Source organism: Epinephelus fuscoguttatus, linkage group LG20 (assembly GCF_011397635.1).
Source record: "Epinephelus fuscoguttatus linkage group LG20, E.fuscoguttatus.final_Chr_v1".
Taxonomy (NCBI): domain Eukaryota; kingdom Metazoa; phylum Chordata; class Actinopteri; order Perciformes; family Serranidae; genus Epinephelus; species Epinephelus fuscoguttatus.
The window spans coordinates 2,334,953-2,356,063 of record NC_064771.1 but is presented as its reverse complement, the minus strand read 5'-3'; the positions used below and the strand labels follow the sequence as shown (position 1 = coordinate 2,356,063).

The following is a 21,111-nucleotide window of genomic DNA, read 5'->3' as shown; positions in this document are numbered from 1 at the left end:
AGTCTCGTCATGTCAGCATTTTCTGACCAAACCATGCATTCTATTCGGGCAGCTGTGGCTCAGAGGTAGAGTGGGTCATGCACCAATTGGAAGATCAGCTGTTTGATCCCTGGCTCCTCCAGTCTGCATGTCGAAGTATCCTTGAGCAAGATAGTGAACCCCAAATTTCTCCTGATGATGCTTCCATTGGTGTGTGAGTGTGTTAAAACTGAGTAGCCTTGTAAGGTAACCTCGGCCACCAGTGTATGAATGTGTGTGTGAATGGGTGAATGTGACTCGTAGTGTAAAAGCGTTTTGAGTGGTTGGATGTCTAGAAAGGCGCTATACAAATGCAGGTCAATTTACCATTTACCATTATTCTTACCCAATAAGATATGCAGATTAACTGAGTAACTTTCTCTTGCCTTCTCCGCCTTATCTTGTCCTGTGACTCCTCCAGTCTGTCTCACATACCCACATAAAACATCCCTGTCTAACTGTCCCTGTCTAGCCAATCATGTAAAGATCTGGGGCCAGATGCATTAAACTTTGTGTCTGTGTGTACACATAAAGACAGAAATATACAAACATGTTGTTTCTGTCAGATTTATAAAGCTGCACAAAAATGCCTGATACTGTTTTATGAATCAATCATGTGATTTGGTTTGGGGGAGGTCCACCTCACTTTTTAACTCACCCTGAAGACTTTTAATTTCAGATTTGCAGTATTAAAGTGAGCTTTAAAGTTCTATACAATATGACAAAACCAGGCAAAGGAAAGAAACAAGAAAAGTGCACCGGAGAGGGAGATTCTGACTAGACCTCAACTATGCCAGAGGGCTCAGGTGAAGCTATGGCTAACGCCCCTAGCACCTAGGCTCCTACTAACGAGGATCGCATGGCTAGCCTATGATAAATATGTTAAATAACAAAGTTGAGAAGTTCACTGAGCTCAACGCATCCTTACAAAGCCTTTAATTGGCTCTATCTGACATCTGTGAGTGTATGTCTCCCACTGAGGTGCATGAGAGGTGAACTGAAGAGCTAGAGAGACAACTGGTTGGCCTAGCATCTCAGTGTATGCAACAACAAGCCAAGCTTGAGGACCTTGAGGCTTGCTCACACCGACAAAATATATGCATCATCGGGATCAAAGAAAAAGCTGGAAATGGCAAGCCAATGGAAATGGTGACCGTGCTGCTTCCAAAACTACTGCAAGTTGACCAATTTGACCGACCGATTTAAGTGGACCGTGGAGCCTCACCCGAGCCGGGGTCTGCCCACTGGTTCGACAGCCCATTATTCCGACATCCTATTTTTCCGACCATATTAAACCCATTGTTCCGAAGTCCCATTGTTCCGAAATCATCATGATGACCCAGAGCTGGTCGCGGAGCTGCCAGGAGCCGTTCAGCACTGTGGAGAGCTCCCCACGCAACCCGGACCCCAGAGTTAATAACAGGAGGTTATGGTGTTTCATTCTCTCCTTTCTATGACAGTTGTATCTCAACCAGTAGCCTACTTTTGTTGCGTTTGCTGATCCTCTATGGTACACAAATACAGTATAGCCTAGTATAATCACATATCGGAAGAACAGGACGTCGGACTAATGGGATGTCGGACCAATGGGCTGTCGGACCAATGACATGGAGCCCGCAAGCCAAGGAAGGCAGGTCGAGGGCTTTAATCACCAGGCTGCATCATTTTCAAGTGAAAGAACAGGCACTGAGGTTCTCTAGAGAGAAGGCTCCATTACAGAACAAGGGACATCCTGTGTTTATCTCTTCAGAGCTGACTTCATCACTTCGCCAGTCATGTCTTTCAACGAAATTACGGAGGAATGCAGAGCTAGAAAATTCTGCTGTGGATTCCATCACTGGGCAACAACACCGGCACAATTGACACTCCGGCTGATGCTGAACAGTCTCTTAGCCAAGAGGCAGAAGGTTGGAACTGACACTACCAGGAAAGAAAAAGGATTAAAATCTGCAGCGTTATTGTTAAAGAGCAGATTGCAGGTTGGAGACCCCAGTGAATCAATGTGTAGGAAAATGATGTAGGAATTAAATTTTCATTGAAATATTCATATATATATATATATATATATATATATATATATACATATATATATGTAGATATAGACATAGATAGATATAGATATAGATATAGATGTATACACTACAGTGACCTCTGGAGTTGTTTTTGTGAGAGAATTTTACTTCTGCATCTGAAAAAACTAAACTGGAAGTGACGTAACAGGAGGGAGATTTAAACAATAGGAAAATAATGGATCTTAATGCTAGTTGTGACACTGAAGATGTTGTGAATATGTATTCATACCAATATGACGAACCACAGCCTTATAATTACGAGCCTGTTATAGGCTGTAAGGTGAATCAGAAAAAGTCTCACAGAAACTGATTTCCGCTCTGACATTTGGGGACTACACGATCTTTACTTCATAAAAAAGATCGATACATGTTCAGCTAATCAGTGGGAGTTTGTAGCTCATAACCCTAAGTCCTGTGATCAGGGTCATAATTCGGCACTTGTTCCGTCTGAGCCTAATGATCAGTTCCGCCTGAGCGTAATGAGATTTGGTACGCGAGTGGTGGTACGGCCGTCACGTGATCGCGCTACACCATTAAGGTACCTGCATTTCATGTCGCCATGGTTTCATTCAGCAGAGGAAAACAGACCCGGAAGTCCTCAAAAGTGAGCAGAAATGAGCTGAAACAGCGCTATTCACACCGCCGTGTCCATGAAACACGATGAGACAAATAGTCAATAAGGTGAACTAAGCAAAAATGTCTTAAAACACATTTGATTCAATACCGGGGCATAACCGACGTGTTTTTAGGCTACATAGACAGCTGTCCAGTACAGAATACGAGAACGGCCATGTATTTTATTTTATTTTTTATTTTTTTTGCGCACTGTTATCTCGTGATAACCACTTATTATTTCGCTATCTCGATATAACAAAGATTGTTTTCTCATGATAACGAATTAATTATCTCGTTATCTCGATATAACAAAGATTGTTTTCCCGTGATAATTGTCAAGTCTGTCAGACACGACAATGTTAATAGCACTGCTGAACATGTATCGATCTTTTTTATGAAGTAAAGATCGTGTAGTCCCCAGATGTCGGAACGAGATGAAACGATAACTGTGTTCACCTTACGGCCTATTAGGCATCAAAGAGACCAGGAACAGACCAGGGTCAGAAGAAATAACGGTCAGAGTAGAGAGTTGTGGTTGTGGTGCGAGGAGAACCAGTGGAGGACTGGGCAGGTGTTTTGGTCAGTGACTGGCGTTAGCTTGTAGATACGTATATACACGCATATATCTATGAACATTAGCAAGCATTATCTAACACTGTGTTCACATCACAACATTGTAAAGTTTGCTATCACGTATCAGGCTATAAATAGTAATGATCGTCTAATACCGGCAGGAGTATTGATACTTACCCATAACAGAAACTAATGAGCTTTTATCAGTCGTATTTCGCACTGCATAATATAACTCCACACTACGTTGTATAGTGCTTTACCATTACCACAGAAGAGAGAGAGAGGGAGGGAGAGAGAAGGGGTAGAGAGATAAACAACTTCCTGATTAACACTTTGTTTGATAGGTGCTTGTGTGGGAAATGCCAGCCAATGGCCTCAGCTGAGGAGAGCATGTGCTGCACGGAAGTGGATCCATTCTGGGCCCTGGTGGAGAGTCTCACCCCCAGACCCGATATATTATGCCTGACACTGCACCCAGGCTTTGAAGCAAGCTGTCTGACTCTGTTTGTGCTCCAGATAGCATACATAAGCTTCAGACAGGAGCATGGCCTGAGCTCAATTACACCTGTCAGTCGCCTGATATCTGTGAAATGTCGCAGGTTTGGAAGGTGGATGTGTTTCTGTTGTGCCCTGATGCATTTTTTGGGTGTAGTAAACTATCTCATATGTGCATGCAGATGTGTGATATGTGCGGACAAATTATGATAAATGTTAGTCATAATGATTCATTTTATTTGTGTGCCTGATGTGCAAAGCACATACTGGAAAATCGACACTTGCATCCACTTCAGCACAGACTGTGTTGCAACGTCAAAGCTCTCCAGCAACACCAAAAAGAAGCTATTATTCATTATTCTGCACCAACATGTTCTCACTCCTAACTTGTCACATATCGCCACTTGTTCAGTGAGCTTTTGACAACGATACGATGTCCTTGGTATCCTGGCTCCGTCTGTTGTTGAGGCTCTGGGATGCTGTGTCAATTTATGCCTGTTCCATGCATTGTGTCTTTTCTAAATACACTTCCATTATCACAGGAAATGTACAGTTTCTGCTCGTTAGATGGTTACAGTCTTTTTCAAAATAAACTTCCAACATTGGTAAAACACCTCTTATTTAAGTACATTTCCTGGTGCAACAAAACTACATACATACAGGAAGCAAATAACAGGGTCCTGGGTGAAGGTCGAGTGTTTGTTGGACCCATTCACTGCCCCTCCTGCCTATCCTATAAGAACCTGCCATTTCCTTAAGCTACGTTGTTTCCCAGCGGCATTTCAAATTAATGCCTTCTGGCTGCATTACAGTCTGAAGCTGCCTAGCAGCACCGGTCTCCTTGGAGAAGTCCTGTGTTTTGTGACCCACCCACCACCCCAACATACAACCTTATAGGACCACTTCCTTCTTTTCTCTTGTCAGCACACTGGTCACGTCCTTGATTACATGGGTTAAACACAAATTAGTGGCTCATCATTATGTGGGATATGTACGAATTTTGGTACATGACTTTCATAGAAAAATGTACAAACAGTGCATGAGAACAGCCTGCATGGTAAGTATCCCACTCGTCATTATTAAACTTCACAGGGATGATCAATAATTAACTTATCTTAACTCGTCTTATATCTAAACAGTTTAGTTTACAGTAGAGTTTACAGAGTGCTTCAGAAGGACTAAATAAAAAGGGATAAAAAGGGAATTAAAAGGGAAAAAAACAACTCAAATGTAAATAAAAAGAATGATGAAATTCATCACCCATAAAGGGTTAAAATATTAAGTTTATAAATGTGCCTTTGACATTTTACAGAACAGTGTGTGCAAAACCCATTACAAATCATGTTTTACATCAAAATCAAATCAAGTTTAAATCACCAACTAATGTCCACCTTATCATATCAGCCACAGCTATCTCAGCAAAAACCATGTGCACACCTGGTCTTAAGTCTGTGCGAGGTGCATGCCTTCTCACCTCACATTTCTTTATAAATACCAGTTTAGGTGTGGGAAAAGGCCAATGCATAGTTTTTGTGTGTACACATTTTTATACATGTGGCTCCTGAACCTTTTTAGGCCTCGGTGCTCCTCAACACTCACACCTACCCACACTATTCTACACAACAACTGCATCCTCTTTAATAGCAACAACTCACATTTTAAGATCTCCTGTACCTTGGTCACAATTCATGTTCCATGCTTATCTTGTTTCGTTGTTTGAATGTGCGAAATGCATGTTTTGCCCCTTCGTGTAAACCTTGACAAATCACCAAATGTATTACATCAGGCATCATCTCACTAAAAAAACAAAAAATCAACAAAGATAATAGTTTGAGAGAGAAGTTCCAAACTTATCTGTTTTTACACTACCAGCAGGATTGTGGAATGTTTCAGAGATGTATCACTAAGATAGCAAACCTTATTAACCTATTGATTTTTTTCCTTCCCTCTGTCCTGTCCCTATCTCTATCGATCCATGCAGGGTAACCAAGAGGCCCCAGCTCCCCCTGAAGCCATGGCCCAACCCTTCCCACCAGCCCAGTACCCCCCTCCACCACAGAATGGGATCCCAGCTGAGTACGCCACACCCCACACCCACCCACCTGCAGACTACACAGGGCCAGGCACAGTGGCCGAGCATGCCCTGACACTGTACACTCCGACACACACACAGAGCGAACAGCCCGGAAACGACAGCAACACCTCCGCCCTCACAGCAAACACAGTAACGGTGAGTCTACAGTTTATACTGACGTCATCTTTACGAACCATATACAGTTGGCATCAGAGAGGGTTTAAAAAAAGTTAGGGGTACTTGACTGGTGGTCTGATGGCTAATTTAAATTTTTTTTTTCTCTCTCACTTCTGTCCCCTGCACGACAACGGCAAAAAATCTACACAGCAAACACATTTGGAAATGTGTGTTAACAATTCAGTTCAATTCATTTTTATTTTCAAGGCCCAATATCACAAATCCCTATTTGCCTCAGAGGGCTTTACAGTATAAGACATCCCTCTGTCCTTGGACCCTCACCGCAGATACGGACAATCTCCCCCCCAAAAAACCCCTTTAACATGGAAAAAAATGGTGGACACATCAACATCTGCTAATTTGAGAAAAACATCGGCATTCAGTCTAATCTCAATCCCAGGATGTCACACCACAGCTTGGTCATTGACCCCCGGCATCAGACACAGAGGCACAATGCACCCTTTAGCATGTGTACAGGATGCACCACACTTTCAGCCAACTCCAATATAAACCCATCCACCTCATCACTGAATGGTCAGAGCAATAGACATAGCACAGAGAGCAAGAAATTCAGCGTAGGGTGGGTGGACAGGGAAATGGATGGATCCAGCAAGCACAGCACTTTGACCTAGGAGATCAATGTTCATGCCCAGTGTGAAATTAAACATCACCGTTGACTTAATTTGCCATGTTTAGTCAGATGACTTGTTAGTTACTTATTTGTGACGTCAACAACAATCTTTTCCTAACCCCAACCCTCATTATGATGAAGCTGGGGGCTTCTGCTCAAGCGCAAAATATGGGTAGGAGTGAGATCACATTGTAATATGGGGGGTGTTTTAAACAAGGCATGTAAAGAAGAGAGCCGTCAAGGTATTTTCAAAAACAACCAAGATGGCTGCAGCTGATGTGGAACCCTATGTTGAAGTTACGATCGCATCGGAACCAAATGGTATTTTTGCTAAAAGAAGAACAATTCCCTGCATTTACAACTTTTCTTCAGCAGAAAAGGTGTGTTTGCCAGGCTTGCAGCAGTTTAATAAATTAAGTCATAATATACTCATCTCTGTACTCTGTAGTCTATTTACATTTTTCCATTAGTCAGGTGTTAGTGTTTTCCCCAGGCCCCGCTTTTTTTTTCTCTGTAAGCTGATGTCCATGTACAGAGAAATAAACTTACAGGAAAGTAATGAAATAATTAGTGACAGATGGTCATACATATATATATATATATATATATATATATATATATATGACAACCTGTGACCTTGATATATGTATCTCTCTCTCTCTCTCCCCATATATATATATATATATATATATATATATATATATATATATATATATGTATATATAATATTTTACAATCTTGTAGAGATGAAGCAAAATGAGATCCATCCACAGGAGACAGGAACCTGTGTGGTTAAACATTCTCTGTACTTACTTGCATGTCAATTCACTATAAAGATTCAGTGTGAATAGACATATAGTTGGCATGATGCAAGGAGGCTAAGTGTAGACAATGAGAACACATCATCTCAAAGGTGTACTATAAATATTCACTGTAGAGGAAGCAGCCAGAGTGTGTTGCACTTTATTATAACATGAGATGACTATGCAGGTTGCCACTCCTGTTCTTGAAAAATAACTTGGGGTTATGAGTGGTTCAGACAGCATAACCTTGGTGGAAGTGTCAGGTTGTGGCATAAACAAAGGACCAACCATGCATGTTCAAACTGGTACAGGTTGGTTGTAACCAAAGTAGAGCTGCCCCCTGAAAGTCGAAGATTCAAATCATCAGTTGGAGACCTCTCAATCTACTAACTGAGGTTGCTTCAAGTCAAGCACGCTTTTATTTTTTTATTTATTTATTTATTTATTTTTTGCTAGTGTCAGTGTGGAGTGCAGAGTACTTCTTAGGAGGTTTGGTCCAAAGATTTTGATGCAAAGTGAATGCTCTTGACTTTCATACTACTGTTTGGTACGGGGACCTGCAAACACGCAGGCAGCAGCACGGAGGAGGAGGAGGAGGAGGAGAGACTCTGCACCGTAAGGCTCTTAGAAAACATTATCTTCTCTCTTCTGCTGAGAAGCAGTGGATTTACAGCTCACAGCCACATAATGAGACACAGTCACTGGCTTTTGTTTGATATCTAGCGCACACGAAAAATTGTTGCACATTTCTGATTCATCGTTAGTGTAGCTAGCTTGTTAACTGTATTACATGAATGCTGTTGTCACACTGAACATCCAGCTGAGCCTGTTCAAGCTTTTACTTGTAAAGAAGAAAAGGTGATATCTTCCCTACTCATCCAACCCAGTCATACTCCAAAGTCATCAAATACCGGTGCTCGGTTAGTGACTTTAAGCATCAGACACCAATGAAAAAAGCTGTCCGTTCACATTGGCATGATATGCGGCTGGTTGCAGTTATTTATGTAATGGCACCCGGTAGTGTCAGGCAGTGTTAGCTTTGTTTACATATTTTTGGACAAAATAGATCGTGATAGTAAAATCTGTTTCATTTTTGTTTCAGACGAGACATGTTAGTGGTGGACTATCAAACATTAAAGGCTAAAAACAGCTGTGCTTGCAATTATCTTCAAGTGGTGCATGAGTGTCAGGCTAGTTAACTCCAGTAAATAGTCAGCACCAGAATGTTTTGCTAGACAGCAAAACACTCATACCAGAGCAGTGTCAGCCATTGGTTCGTGTTGTGAGCTGTAACTCCACTGTAAATAATCAGCCGTGTGTGTCTAACTGTGGATGGTAGAGCTGTTGAAGGGATTTGGGGAGGTTGTTAGTTGCAGCTGTGGCTGTTAGCAGCTCCACCTGTTAGCTGCTGAGTGGCAGCAGAGCAACCAGCCGCTGTACTTCACAGCCAACCCTGCAGGACTCCACTCAGTCTGGACTTGAGAAGGTTTATGGGTTGATGCTGCTCGACAGGCAGGTAAGAGGCTCAGTTATCGGTGTTATCTGTACGCAGTGTAGCTGTGCTGTGAGTAAACAGTCTGAATTTAGATCAGTTTTCTCTGACAGAGACGAAAATTTAGTTTTACTCACCAACTCTGTGCAAGGACACCAGTTTAAACCTCCAGACTAACATGTTGCAGATTAAGAAAGAATTCAGGCTTTAATAAAGTTATTTTTCTGCTTCTTAACAGTGAGATGGATAAGTCAGAGTTTACAGTAAACCTGGGTACAAATACTAGTTGTCTCAGATTAGTTAGATTAAGTTTTTGAGAGCATAAAATACAAAGGCTGAGCTTTTCAAATTATGACCTGTAAATGTGTGCTAGTAAATCACCCCTTTAACCTGTCAGATTTGCTGGTGAAATGAGAGTTTGTATTTGTGCAGAAATTAATTGTAGTTGCAGAAAAAAAAATTCTCCATGAAGTTTTTTGGGCAACGTGTGACCTTGATTCTAATTTCTGATACGTGCATTAGCGTCACTGCATAAGTATAAATAGAAAGCATATTGACGAAAAGTAATTAAAATGTCATGAATTTTTTGTCAACTCAAACGTTTTGAGTTTTTGTCAACTCAAACATTTTGAGTTTTTGTTGACTAAAACTAGACTCAAACTATGAAGGATAAAATCGACTAAAATGTAACTAAAACTAATAAGCATTTTCATCTCAAGACTGAGACTAAGACTAAATCTAAAACAGCTGTCAACATTAACACTGGCATTAGAGGGAAATGCGGCAGGACAACAACGCAAGTTAAAGGGGCGAAAGTCTGAGTAGAGTGGCTGGGAGGGGTGATGGATGAGTCCAACAACCACCGACTTTTAGTTGGGAGGAGTGTTTGCTTCCTGTATGATTGTAAAGCCAAAACCTGTTCTTTTTGCCTAAATCCAACCATATGTGTGTATTTGCTAAACCCAACCACCTGTGTTTGTTGTTGAAGGAAAAAAAACATCAATTTGCGGTGTTGTACTGATGCAGTGCATTTTAAAAGAGACTGTATGCAAACTGTATATTTCCTGTGAAAACGGAAGTGTATTTTGAAAACAGACAATGCATGTAATAGGCTGAAGTTGACATGGTGTCCATGACCAAACGTTGATATGTGACAAAGTCAGAGTGAGAATGTGTTGACTCATGCCTGGGGCTTTTGGGGGCAGCCTTTTGCATTGTATCATGATGCAGTGGGTAGCGGCAGTAGCTCAGTCCATAGGGACTTGGGTTGGGAACTGGAGGGTGGCCTGTTCAAGTCCCCATCCGGACCAAAATATGGAGCGTGGACTGGTAGCTGGAGAGGTGCCAGTTCACCTCTTGGGCACTGCCGACGTACCCTTGAGCAAGGGACCGAACCCCCCAACCGCTCGGAGCGCCTGTCATGGGCAGCCCCACTCTGATTCTCTCCACGTATGTATGCGCATATATAATGTGTGCATGTGTGTGTTCGGACCTCTGTGTCTCTGTGACTCTGTGTCTCCCATCACAGCCGTCACTTTGACCAGTAGAAACACAGAACGATCTGCTGCCATAGACAGCTGTATGACAACAACACCCCAGCATCTTTAATATTTCCTCTAGGGATGTTACCACACAGAGTAAAAGGGGGAAATGATGGTGTGAAACAGCAGAGGCACTTTGTCAACCCGGTGAGTTAACGTTACTGTCATTAGCATCAAGCTAGCAAACAATGGTACATCCTCAGGTTGAACATAAAGTAATAACATTAACAAATAGCGGTGGGGATTTTACTCACCACAACTGCAGACGCTCCCAGCTTCATTTGAAACAGATTACATTATAGACTGTACGTTATTTATTAATCCCTCTGTGTGTTTATATATTTACTTTTTATCTGCTCTGTTGTCTTTGTAAAGTTAACATATCACACTGTCATTTCAAACTCAACACTTGTTTCAAATTAAAAGACCCTTATAAACTTGGCTAGAGAATCCCTCCATTTTCTAAATAGGCTTTTATTCTGAAACATTTGTCAGAACTTCATGTGGAAGATACAGTAGCTTGATAGTTTACTTATGGCGCTTCAAATGCAGCTCCTGCCATCTGCTGACGCTTTTAGGTGACTACAACAACATGTCGGCTGGCACATGAACAGACACAGTGACTCAAATAATAGTAAAAGTGAAAAAACAGGACAAGAATAACCCGATGACATGACACACGCCGTGAAAGACGACCAGGGATAACTGGTGAGTACCAGCGTGTAGTGTGTACCAGGCATAATGCAAAATGTACTTAAGTATTTGATTACTCAAACAGCAAACTAACGCGTTAGGTTACTTGTTAATGCAAAAAGTAATAAAAGTACTCTAACGTGTTATACCCAACTCTGGCCAGGTGTTGTTGAATTCAGAGTTTCTTTCTCTCAAAGTTGGTCGGATGCTGGCCTTCAGCACCTAGTGTGACTCAGGGATTCAGCAGGGGTTTCAATGGGCTTAGTTGAGTTCTGGGCCTGCAGCAGCAATTTCAACAAGGCATTTTTTTCTGTGTTTCATCAGGAGTTTCATCTTTAACTTTGGAGGGGAGCATAAAACCCAATGCCCAATTTATGTATGCTTGGACCTTTCCTCTTCATTCCTTGATAGCTTGTACAGAGAACTAGAAAGCTAAAAGATGTGTAAACATCAGCCAGATTTGAGTATATCAGGTAACCATAGTGCTCTCTGCAATATGTTTAATGCTGAGAGTGAGCTACTTAAAGCAAATAGTTTGTTTAAGATGCATTTTTGGTTGATCAGAGGAGGTTGTTGGGATTGAATGTCTTTCTCAACAGTTAGGCCTCATTTACACCGAAAGCGATGTGTTCGCGTAGCACTCGCGAATGGTCGCTGTTTACTCCTGTTATCATTTCAGCGAGCATGTTAACAGGTTAGAGCAATGACACCGCATCTGTTCTACACGCTGCTTGAGTTGTGCTGCTTTTGCGAGCAAGCTCAAAAATAGAAAAGACGCTGATTTTTTTGCGCGAGTCGCGAGCGAATGGTCGCTGTATTCAACAAAAAATCAACATCTACAGTGTCGAAGAGAGGTCACAACACACGCAAACTTGTGTTTAGTAGTAATAGAAAGGAGACAAAGACAACTTACCCATCTGTAGTGCTAAATATTAATTCTCCCTGCGTTGGAATAATCACTGACGTGCGAACCTGTCCAACCTGGGCTTTCTGTCCAAACACTCTTCTTCTTCTTTGGGGTATATTGGAGATTTGCAAACATGGTGCACTACCGCCACCAACTGTTCAGGTGTGGTTTGTATTTTGATGGGACAGCAGCGACTGCTGCGCGACACGTCTGTTCAGTTTTGGTGTGAATACATGTGTGCTGCCGCTACGCATGTGGACCACTTTGCGACCGCATCGCTTGCAGTGTAAATGAGGCCTTACTGTGCATACTAAACAGATTGTTGAGATTAATGCTTGATTTTTAATACACTTCCATACCGGCAATACCCATGGCCAGAGGCATTATGTTCTTGGATTGTCTGTCTGTGCGCACAAATTTACACAGATGTGTGGACTCAACAATGAACTGATTTTGGTAGTGAAAAATGAAAGGTCAAGGTCATTGTGGTCTCACGTCCGTCTCATTTTCTTACAGTATGAGAGGGGATATTTCCTCAAATTTTGCAAAGATTTGGAATCAAGGATGAATAGACCATTATTCAACTTCATATCTCAAGAATTTGACAGTCAAAGGTCAAAGTCACTGCCTTTGGTCATTAGTCAATAATTCATATGCTAATTAGGACAAAATTTCACACAAATATCTAATACCATCAAATGAGTGATTATATTTTCTATCCAAAAGGTCAAAGGTTAGCCTCACTGTGACATCATAATATGGCTGTTTTTCAGTGTCAAAATTGGTCAGATACTGAATTGGTGACACTAATCTTGGGTGTCCACCTTGACACTGTGTTGACTGATCTTCTGTGATGCCGGGGGAAGATATCTGATAATGAAATCCTGAAGAGACCTGTGCGGTAAAACAGCTAATCTTTCCACTCACTCTAACAGGTGAACATGACACTGGATCTTTGCTACTGTCAATTTCAATGTGACCTGTTTCCAGTGGCGACTGCTGGTCTTTCAAGGAGGTGAAGCTCATTTTCGGTCTACATCATAAAATGTGTCCATTTATTTATACGTAAATTCTACCCTCTGGGGCTGCTGCGCGAGGCTAGGGTGACTGCCTGTGAGTACTTTGGGACGGAAGAGGGGCTCATAGCAGCACCCGCTGCCTGTTGGGGACAGTAAATGCAGAGCGACAGAAGTCAGAGTCTCCAAACACGAGTACAGTCTCCAGTAACACCAGAAAAAGATGCTAGATTTGTCGCTAGTTGTTTTTAACAAAGAAAAAGTCACTAAGAGGATTGGAAAAGTCTCCATATCAACTCAGAACAACGGAATGAAACTTGAAAAATGCTCCGGTGGTTTATATTTCAAGATCGCTGATTCGCTCATTTCGCTGTCAATCAAAAAGGGATTCAGCCTCACACAGATCATCCAATCATCATGCAGAAGCCCAGCGTCCAGGCCAGCTGAGGCCAGCCCACTGCCCCATAGACTCCCAGAGACGCTGAGCATCCGATGGACGGGACAAAACCGAGCATTTATCCAATGACTGTCTAGTTTCGCTGCAGTGGAACAACCCACTCTATGCTTCCCCAATGAAGTCTTTGGACGCTGAGCTTCCACTGTTTAATGCACTGTGACACTACAGGAATGAATGAGAAGAAAGTCGCGTCAGTGACCTGTGATCAGTAGCTGATTCTGAACAAAAGCTGAACGCGTTCTAGTGCATATTTAGTCAATGAAATGTAAACACAACAGTACATATTTGACCACTTATTTTTTGACATTTTAGGGGAAGCTGAGCTTCCCTTGCAGTCTTAGAGCAATTGCCACTGCCTGTTTCACACCTGTATTTTGAATCATCATCATTTGGGGAACACACAATATACTTATTGATCATCAGTAACTCAAACCCAAAAAATGTCTGTGAGTAAATTTGTAGTTTATTTGTTCAATACTCTGGATCTTTAACAGGTTATTGTTGAAGTGGGCATGGAATAAAAACAGAGTGGTGGGCAAAATTTTCCTGTGTAATGCAACAGGATGCAGCCAGTGAAATCTAAAATTAAAGCCAGCATTATATGATTTAACTTATGTATATTTTAGCCACCAAGCACTGGTGTGCTCTTCCCCTTTGAAGGTTTTAAGGTTTGGAGATAGACAGAATACTTAGTGGTGGGTGGCACTGTGGGAAGCATAAAGAAAGCCCTTTTCACTGACTCTAGGAATGTCTTTCTTAAGTTCCTTTGAATTGGAGAAAATGTGCAAAACAAACAAGTAAATAAGAGCTGAGAAATATACAGCATGAGAAGAGAACACAGAGTTAAAATGATCATCAGTTTAAGATAAAGTAAGAGTGCAAAGGCAAACATGAACCATGCATTCACACACACACACGCACGCACGCACGCACGCACGCACGCACGCACGCACGCACACACACACACACACACACACATGCATATTAAAGGAGACCAAAAGTCAACTGGATACTTTTTTTTTTTTTTTTTTTTTTTTTTTAACCATTTCTCTGTTCAGAGATGGCCTTTGGCATTTTTGTGAATGACATGACACCCAAGTTTAGTGATCAAAAGTCTCCCTTTCTGTTCCTGAGATATGACATTGAGTAATGGCCAGAAAAGTGGTTTTACAGAACATTATGATGTCACACAATGAAGCTGTCTGTTGACCTTTTGGATATAAAATGTTGTTATTTCATCATTTTATACGATTAGATATGTGTGTGAAATGTTGTTATAATAAGCATATTAATTCTTGAGTTACTGCAAAAAAAAAAAAATGCTTTGATCCTTGACTTAGACTCTTGGGTGAACTGATACAAATTTGGTGTCCACCGAGTCTAAGTGGATGTTTGTGCTGACTTTGAGGAAATTCCCTTAATATGTGCTTGAGATGTCACATTCATGAAATGAGATGGATGAAAGCTCAGTCATCTTGATCTTTGACCACCAAAATCTAATCGGATTTTCCTCGAGTCCAAGTGGATGTTTGTACAGAATTTGAGGAAATTCTCTCAATGTATGCTTAAAATGTCACATTCACAAAATGAGATAAACATAAGGTCACAGTGATCTTGACCTTTGACCAGCAAAATCTAACCAGTTCATCCTTGAATCAAAGAGGACATTTGTGTCAAAATTTTAAAAAATCCCTCAAGGCAATCTTGAGATAGCCTGCTCACAAGCATGGACAGATGGACATCCAGAAAATATCATGCCTTTGTCTTTGTCTATTTCTGATGTGGAGGCATAAAAATAAAATGCGTTGTTGAAATAAAATTTAAAAAACAAACAAGTAAGGTATTGACACCCAACAGCAATATTTGGATAAATTAACCCCTTTTTTCCACTTACGAAAATAAATATGATTGAAATAACTGACAATTTGAGGAATTTCAGGTCAAAGTCTTTCCACTGAGGTCAGTGGCAACACTGAGAGGACAATATTATATTTTTTAGTAATAACAGTACCTATTAACCTGATATATTGGTCTGACAATATATTTCTTGACAGTAAATGTAGAAAGCGTCTTTTTTGACCAATAACACCACACACCGTGTGTATGGTGCCTTTTTCCTTTATCCTGCAGTAACTATGTCTCTTGATATTAACTGTTACACCCTCTGACAAACTCTCCACAGTGACTGTAAAACACTCCCAGTAATGCTGACTGTACTGTGTCTTCTCCTCTTGCTGGCCTCTCCCACTCTGCCATCACTGTCTATACACTTCCATACCCTCCAAGAACCTTCCAAGGCTTCTCAACTAGAAAGAAGTGGTGGTACAGTTAACTATAGTGTCCCATTCTTAACATTGCCCATGTGTACTCTGTGTGTGTGTGTGTGTGTGTGTGTGTGTGTGTGTGTGTGTGTGTGTGTGTGTGTCTAATCCCTGGTGAGAGAAGGCTCTGTAGCAGTAACAGTGTGTAATCTACCTGTCTGGCAGCATTCCTGTCTCATAGCTTCCATTATAGGCCCAGCAAGGGGCACTGCTGAGCTCAGCAGGTCTCACACACACGCACACAACACAGAGATGCACGCATATGTCTACTCAAAAACACAGTAACGACACATCTGGGAGATCTAACTGGGTGTGTAATCAGGTGGAGGTGTTTGGGGTGGTATGCATGCTTGTGCATGTGTGTGTGTGTGTGTGTGTGTGTGCGTCACTGGCATTAGGGAGGCTAGATTAGTTCTGTATAGCTTCCCTCCTCACACACACTATACAGCTCAGTACTGTTTCCGTGGTGACAGTGGAGGAAGCTTAGGCTGCTTGTGTATGATAATGTTCATGTTATTATTTCTCCTTCCTGCCTGGCTGCTCACATGTGGATGGTGAAGGCATGGCAACCACAGAGAAAGAAAGAAGTGCAGAGACAGATTTTAGCTCTTCGACTACCGCAGAAGAAGGCTTACAGCCCTAAACCATTCCATTCCATACCATGCTAAGCCTAATGAAAGACTGGAGCCAGCTTCATGTGCTGACACACTCACTGAATGGAAGATTCTATTGGAACAGGGATCAACAAGAGAAACTCACCCTCTATAGGGATTTGTGACGGATTGTCTGCTTTGAACAGGATTATGTCACAAACTGAGTAATGAACTCACTATGTAAATAACATTGTAACATAGGTTATTTATTAAACATATTATTAAAGGGCTTTATTATCTTACCAAACAAAAAACACTAATTAAAATCGCACAACAAATCCTATGGGAGCTTTTGAAGAGAATGTGAGTAAATAGGAATCCACCAATCACATTAGATTTGAAAAGGGAAAGGAATTATTTTGGGTGTCCAGGCTTTTAGAATGTAAGTTTATTTTGTCATGACTAGGGCTGTCCCCTGAACAACTTGGTCTCACTCCAAAGTCGTTGAATTGATGACAAAAACCATCCTTTCACATCAGTATGATACATGGCCGGTCACCATTACTGTTACAGTAAATGGTGCCCAGCGACGTCAGGGGGAAACATGGCGAGACAACAATGTAAGAGTAAAGATGCAGTGATTGGACATACTACATGGCTGTGTAGAATTCACAGGGATTGGCTGAATTTGCATTAGTTACTGCAATTGCCATGTTGTGAAATCCTGGAGGGACCACCTCACCTTCACCAAGTACTTTTATTAGCCTCAACCTAAATCCAATCATAAATGAGATGCAGGACTTGAACCCTGGTCTCTGGTGTTTAAGTCCTGAGCATTATACACCCAACCATCCAAAAGTTGCCAGTGAGTATAATCTGGGCAGCATTTACATTTCCACCAAAACATTTTCATGTTCTTTCTTGGAGACAGGGTTGTCTGTGGTAAAATCTGAGTCAAAGTAAATAGACCTAAGTTATAAACAGTTGTGCCTCAGTGTGCTTTATGGCACAGAGATTCAGTGGATGTTGAGGTGTTGTGGTGCTGCAGGAGGACTGACAGGATTACACCTGACATGTACCTGATTGATGTAGCACCCAAACCCACAGTCACAACTGTGTGTGTGCCTATGTGTAGACAAGGGACTAAGTGTTCGGGGGAGTCCCTGTGTCTGCAGCTGGCCAAGAATTGCTAATAGTCTTTGTGTCTTTTTCTTTCTCTCTCACACACAGGCAGCTGATTATTGTTGCATTCAGTAGAGTGCTCCTTGCTGATTTAGCTTTGTGTGTGTGTGTGTGTGTGTGTGTGTGTGTGTGTGTGTGTGTGTGTGTGTGCGTGCGTGCGTGCATGATGTAATGTTATTATCCTCACTTGCCTGTCTCTCCATTTTTACTGTTCTCTCTTCAATCAGCACTTAGCCTGCATGCATCTCTGAACCCTCCCTCCCTTACTGTTTTCTCCACACTCTCTGCCTTTTACTCTCCATGACTCTCTCTCTTTCTCTTTGCCTGTCTCTCTTTTCATCTCTGCTACTACTTTCAGCACTTCTCTTTCAGTGATCGGGCAGGTTTAACTGACATCATCATTCCATCTCCCTCTCTCTCTTTTTCATTCCTTCTTTTCTCATCCCTCTATCCCCATGTTGGTCTGGTTCATTGCGTACATCAACTCTCTCTGCTCTCTCTTCTCTTTTGCCTCTCACTGCAAACAACACATCAGCACAGTTTGAAACATACTGAAATAGACAATCATGACCTACAGTCAGGAGTCAGGGAGAGGCAGTTAAATTATTGCTATTTTTCAAATAATTTTGAGAGTAAAAAAAACCCCAACTAAAATAATTGTAAAAGTCAAGCCAGCCAAGCTTAACAAACAAAAGAGTGAAGCCACACAGGCTAACTTGATAATGTGCTGTCAGACTTGTGTTTGAGCTAAACCAAACCACAATTAGAAACTAAACACAAACAAAGCTCCTAAAACAGGATTATAAGTAAAACTAGAAAGACAATGCATAGGACTGACTTATATGTAACAAAACTAAACTTTGAAAGCATATACAGTGGCATGCAAAAGTTTGGGCATGCCTGGTCAAAATGTAATTTACTGTGAAACAAGTAGAACTTTTTGGACACAATGAGCAAAGGTATGTTTGGAGGAAAAAGGGTGCAGAATTTCATGAAAAGAACACCTGTCCAACTGTTAGATATGGGGGTGGATCGATCATGCTTGGGGCTTGTGCTGCAGCCAGTGGCACAGGGAGCATTTCACAGGTAGAGGGAAAAATGGATTCAATTTAATTACAGCAAATTCTAGAAGCAAACATCACACCATCTGTAAAAAAAAGCTGAAGATGAAGACAGGATGGCTTCTGCAACAGAACAATGATCTTTAACACACCTCAAAATCCACAATGGACTACCTCAAGAGGAGCAAGCTGAAGGTTTTGCCATGGTTCTCACAGTCCCCAGACCTAAACATCATTAAAAATTTGTGGATAGACCTCAAAAGAGCAGTGCATACAAGACAGTCCAAGAATCTCACAGAACTATAAGACTTTTGCAGGAAGAATGGGTGAAAATCCCCCAAAATGGAACTGAAAGACTCTTAGCTGGTTACAAAAAGCATTAACAAGCTGTGATACTTGCCAAGGGGGGCGCTACTAAGTGCTGACCATGCAGGGTGCCCAAACTTTTGCTTCAACCTTTTCCTTTATTGTTATTTTGAATTTGTAAAAGATTGAATAAAAAGGTAATCATTCTTAAAATATTGAAGAAATGTGTCATCTTTAACTTTTTGCCTTTTGGAAATCAGTTCATCTTTTAACTTCAATTTTATTTATAAAGCCCAATATCAGAAATCACAATTTGCCTTAGAGGGTTAACATCATACCAGGGCTGGACTGGGACAAAAATTCAGGCCGGGAGTCATACATCCACCCAGGCCACCCAATCCACACATTACATGCTCACACATGTGCACGTGCACACGGACACACATATGGGCTAAGTAATCACCAAAGCTCATTATTCCAGACTGACAGTCACACAACAACTCTATTAAACACAACTTTAACAGCGACCCTACTCATAGTCCTTCTCTTCCCTACCCTCACCAAATGTGCCCCTCAATAAACCAGGACTCCTATATGAATGGGTATTATGCTGAACTAAACAACATGATTGTATTATTTTGTCAGCAAATCATTTTGATGTCAGCTTATCATAATCACTATGGCAACACCCATATTCAATGCAACAGTAAAACACGTAAAAATATAAGTTAGCTGCAACTTCAACTTATCTGACCTTATTTCAGTAACATCAGATAGATATTAAAAACTTTTGAACTTAGACAGATAAGAGTCCCCAAACTGTTTCCGCCTGCACTGCACTGTACAAAATAGAACCAAATGGACCCTTACGGGTTAATTTGGCTCTTATAGCTTATCATCAATCATTTATCTGGCCTCGGGTCGGTCCCCATCCTCCCCGGACCTCATGTTGAGAATAACCAGTTTTCTTACTTTTCTATGTTAACATACTTGTTGCAGCATCATCATTTGACGACATCAGGGTGTTGCTGGGTGCTGGGGGGACTCTGAACATATCTGTAAGTTTATGACATTTGGCCGCCTACTCCTCAATGGCCTTTTTTTTTTTTTTTTATCTCGCTCCCGTTCAGCTCCACCTTTCCACTTTTTGCGGTCCATTGTAACGGCGCTGCTGAGCTGCAGAGCTCCTACTGCACAGTCTGCACACACAGGCACACGTACACACCCTCTGCTCTCTGCTCCACTTGACCCCCCACAACCAAGCTGCTTTCAGTTTACAGGCGCGCTGATTTGGGGGCGGGCAGGGGCGGAAAGCGAAACAAACTAATCACGTCTTGAATCTACAAAAAAAAAAACAAAAAAAACAACCTGTTTGACCAATCGTTGTGACAAATGCTGACAAGCACCTATCATTTCTGACAGCGGGCGGGCTCTCTGCCAGCCGGCACGGCCACCTGCGTTGCGCAGCCTGCGCTGCAGAGCGCACCTTAAGAACAAACAAACAAACAAAAAAAAAAAAGACCGGGGAACTCCCCGGTTCTCCCGTGGGCCAGTCCGGGACTGCATCATAAGACATCCCTCTGTCCTTTACAGGAGGAAAATAATAATAATAATAATAAATAACTTGCTTAGCTTTACGCAGTAAACAAAATTTTGACCAGGCGTGCCCAAATTTTTCTTGCCACTGTATTTTGTTTACATAGCAAGTTCTGATGACAGTTGATTTTTGCTTCTTGTTGTGTGATTAAAACCCCTCACATGCAGACTATCAGTACAAACAACTGTTTGCAGCTTGCAGCTCTTTCTCCTCCTACTCTGTTGGTTTCAGTACACCTTCTACTGACAGCAGCACTATCCATGGTGCTGAAACAACACATGCACAGTAGGCTATGACAGCCAATCTTTTTTTGTCTTAAAGCTGCATAATTGTAATTATCCATGTGGCAGAGTAAAAATGTTACCTCCAAGAACACAGTAGACAGTACAGTGGCAGAGAGAAATTTAAACGTGACAGAAAAATGTATTATCCAGTCTGTCAGTGCCTTTGCTGTTTTCAGCAATGTTTCATAAATGCACACAGTATC

The 21,111-nt window shown here is 41.6% G+C and overlaps 1 protein-coding gene across 2 annotated transcripts in view; it reads left to right on the top strand.

The window, feature by feature from the left end:
- The window catches only part of LOC125881011 (RNA binding protein fox-1 homolog 3-like), a 1,507,594-nt gene that overhangs the window by 1,228,334 nt on the left and 258,149 nt on the right, over positions 1 to 21,111 (top strand). For both annotated transcript variants that reach the window (XM_049563926.1, XM_049563925.1), the window contains exon 7: positions 5,755 to 6,003. In XM_049563926.1, coding sequence (XP_049419883.1) covers positions 5,755 to 6,003 — 249 coding nt within the window. The remainder of the gene's footprint in view (positions 1 to 5,754; positions 6,004 to 21,111) is intronic.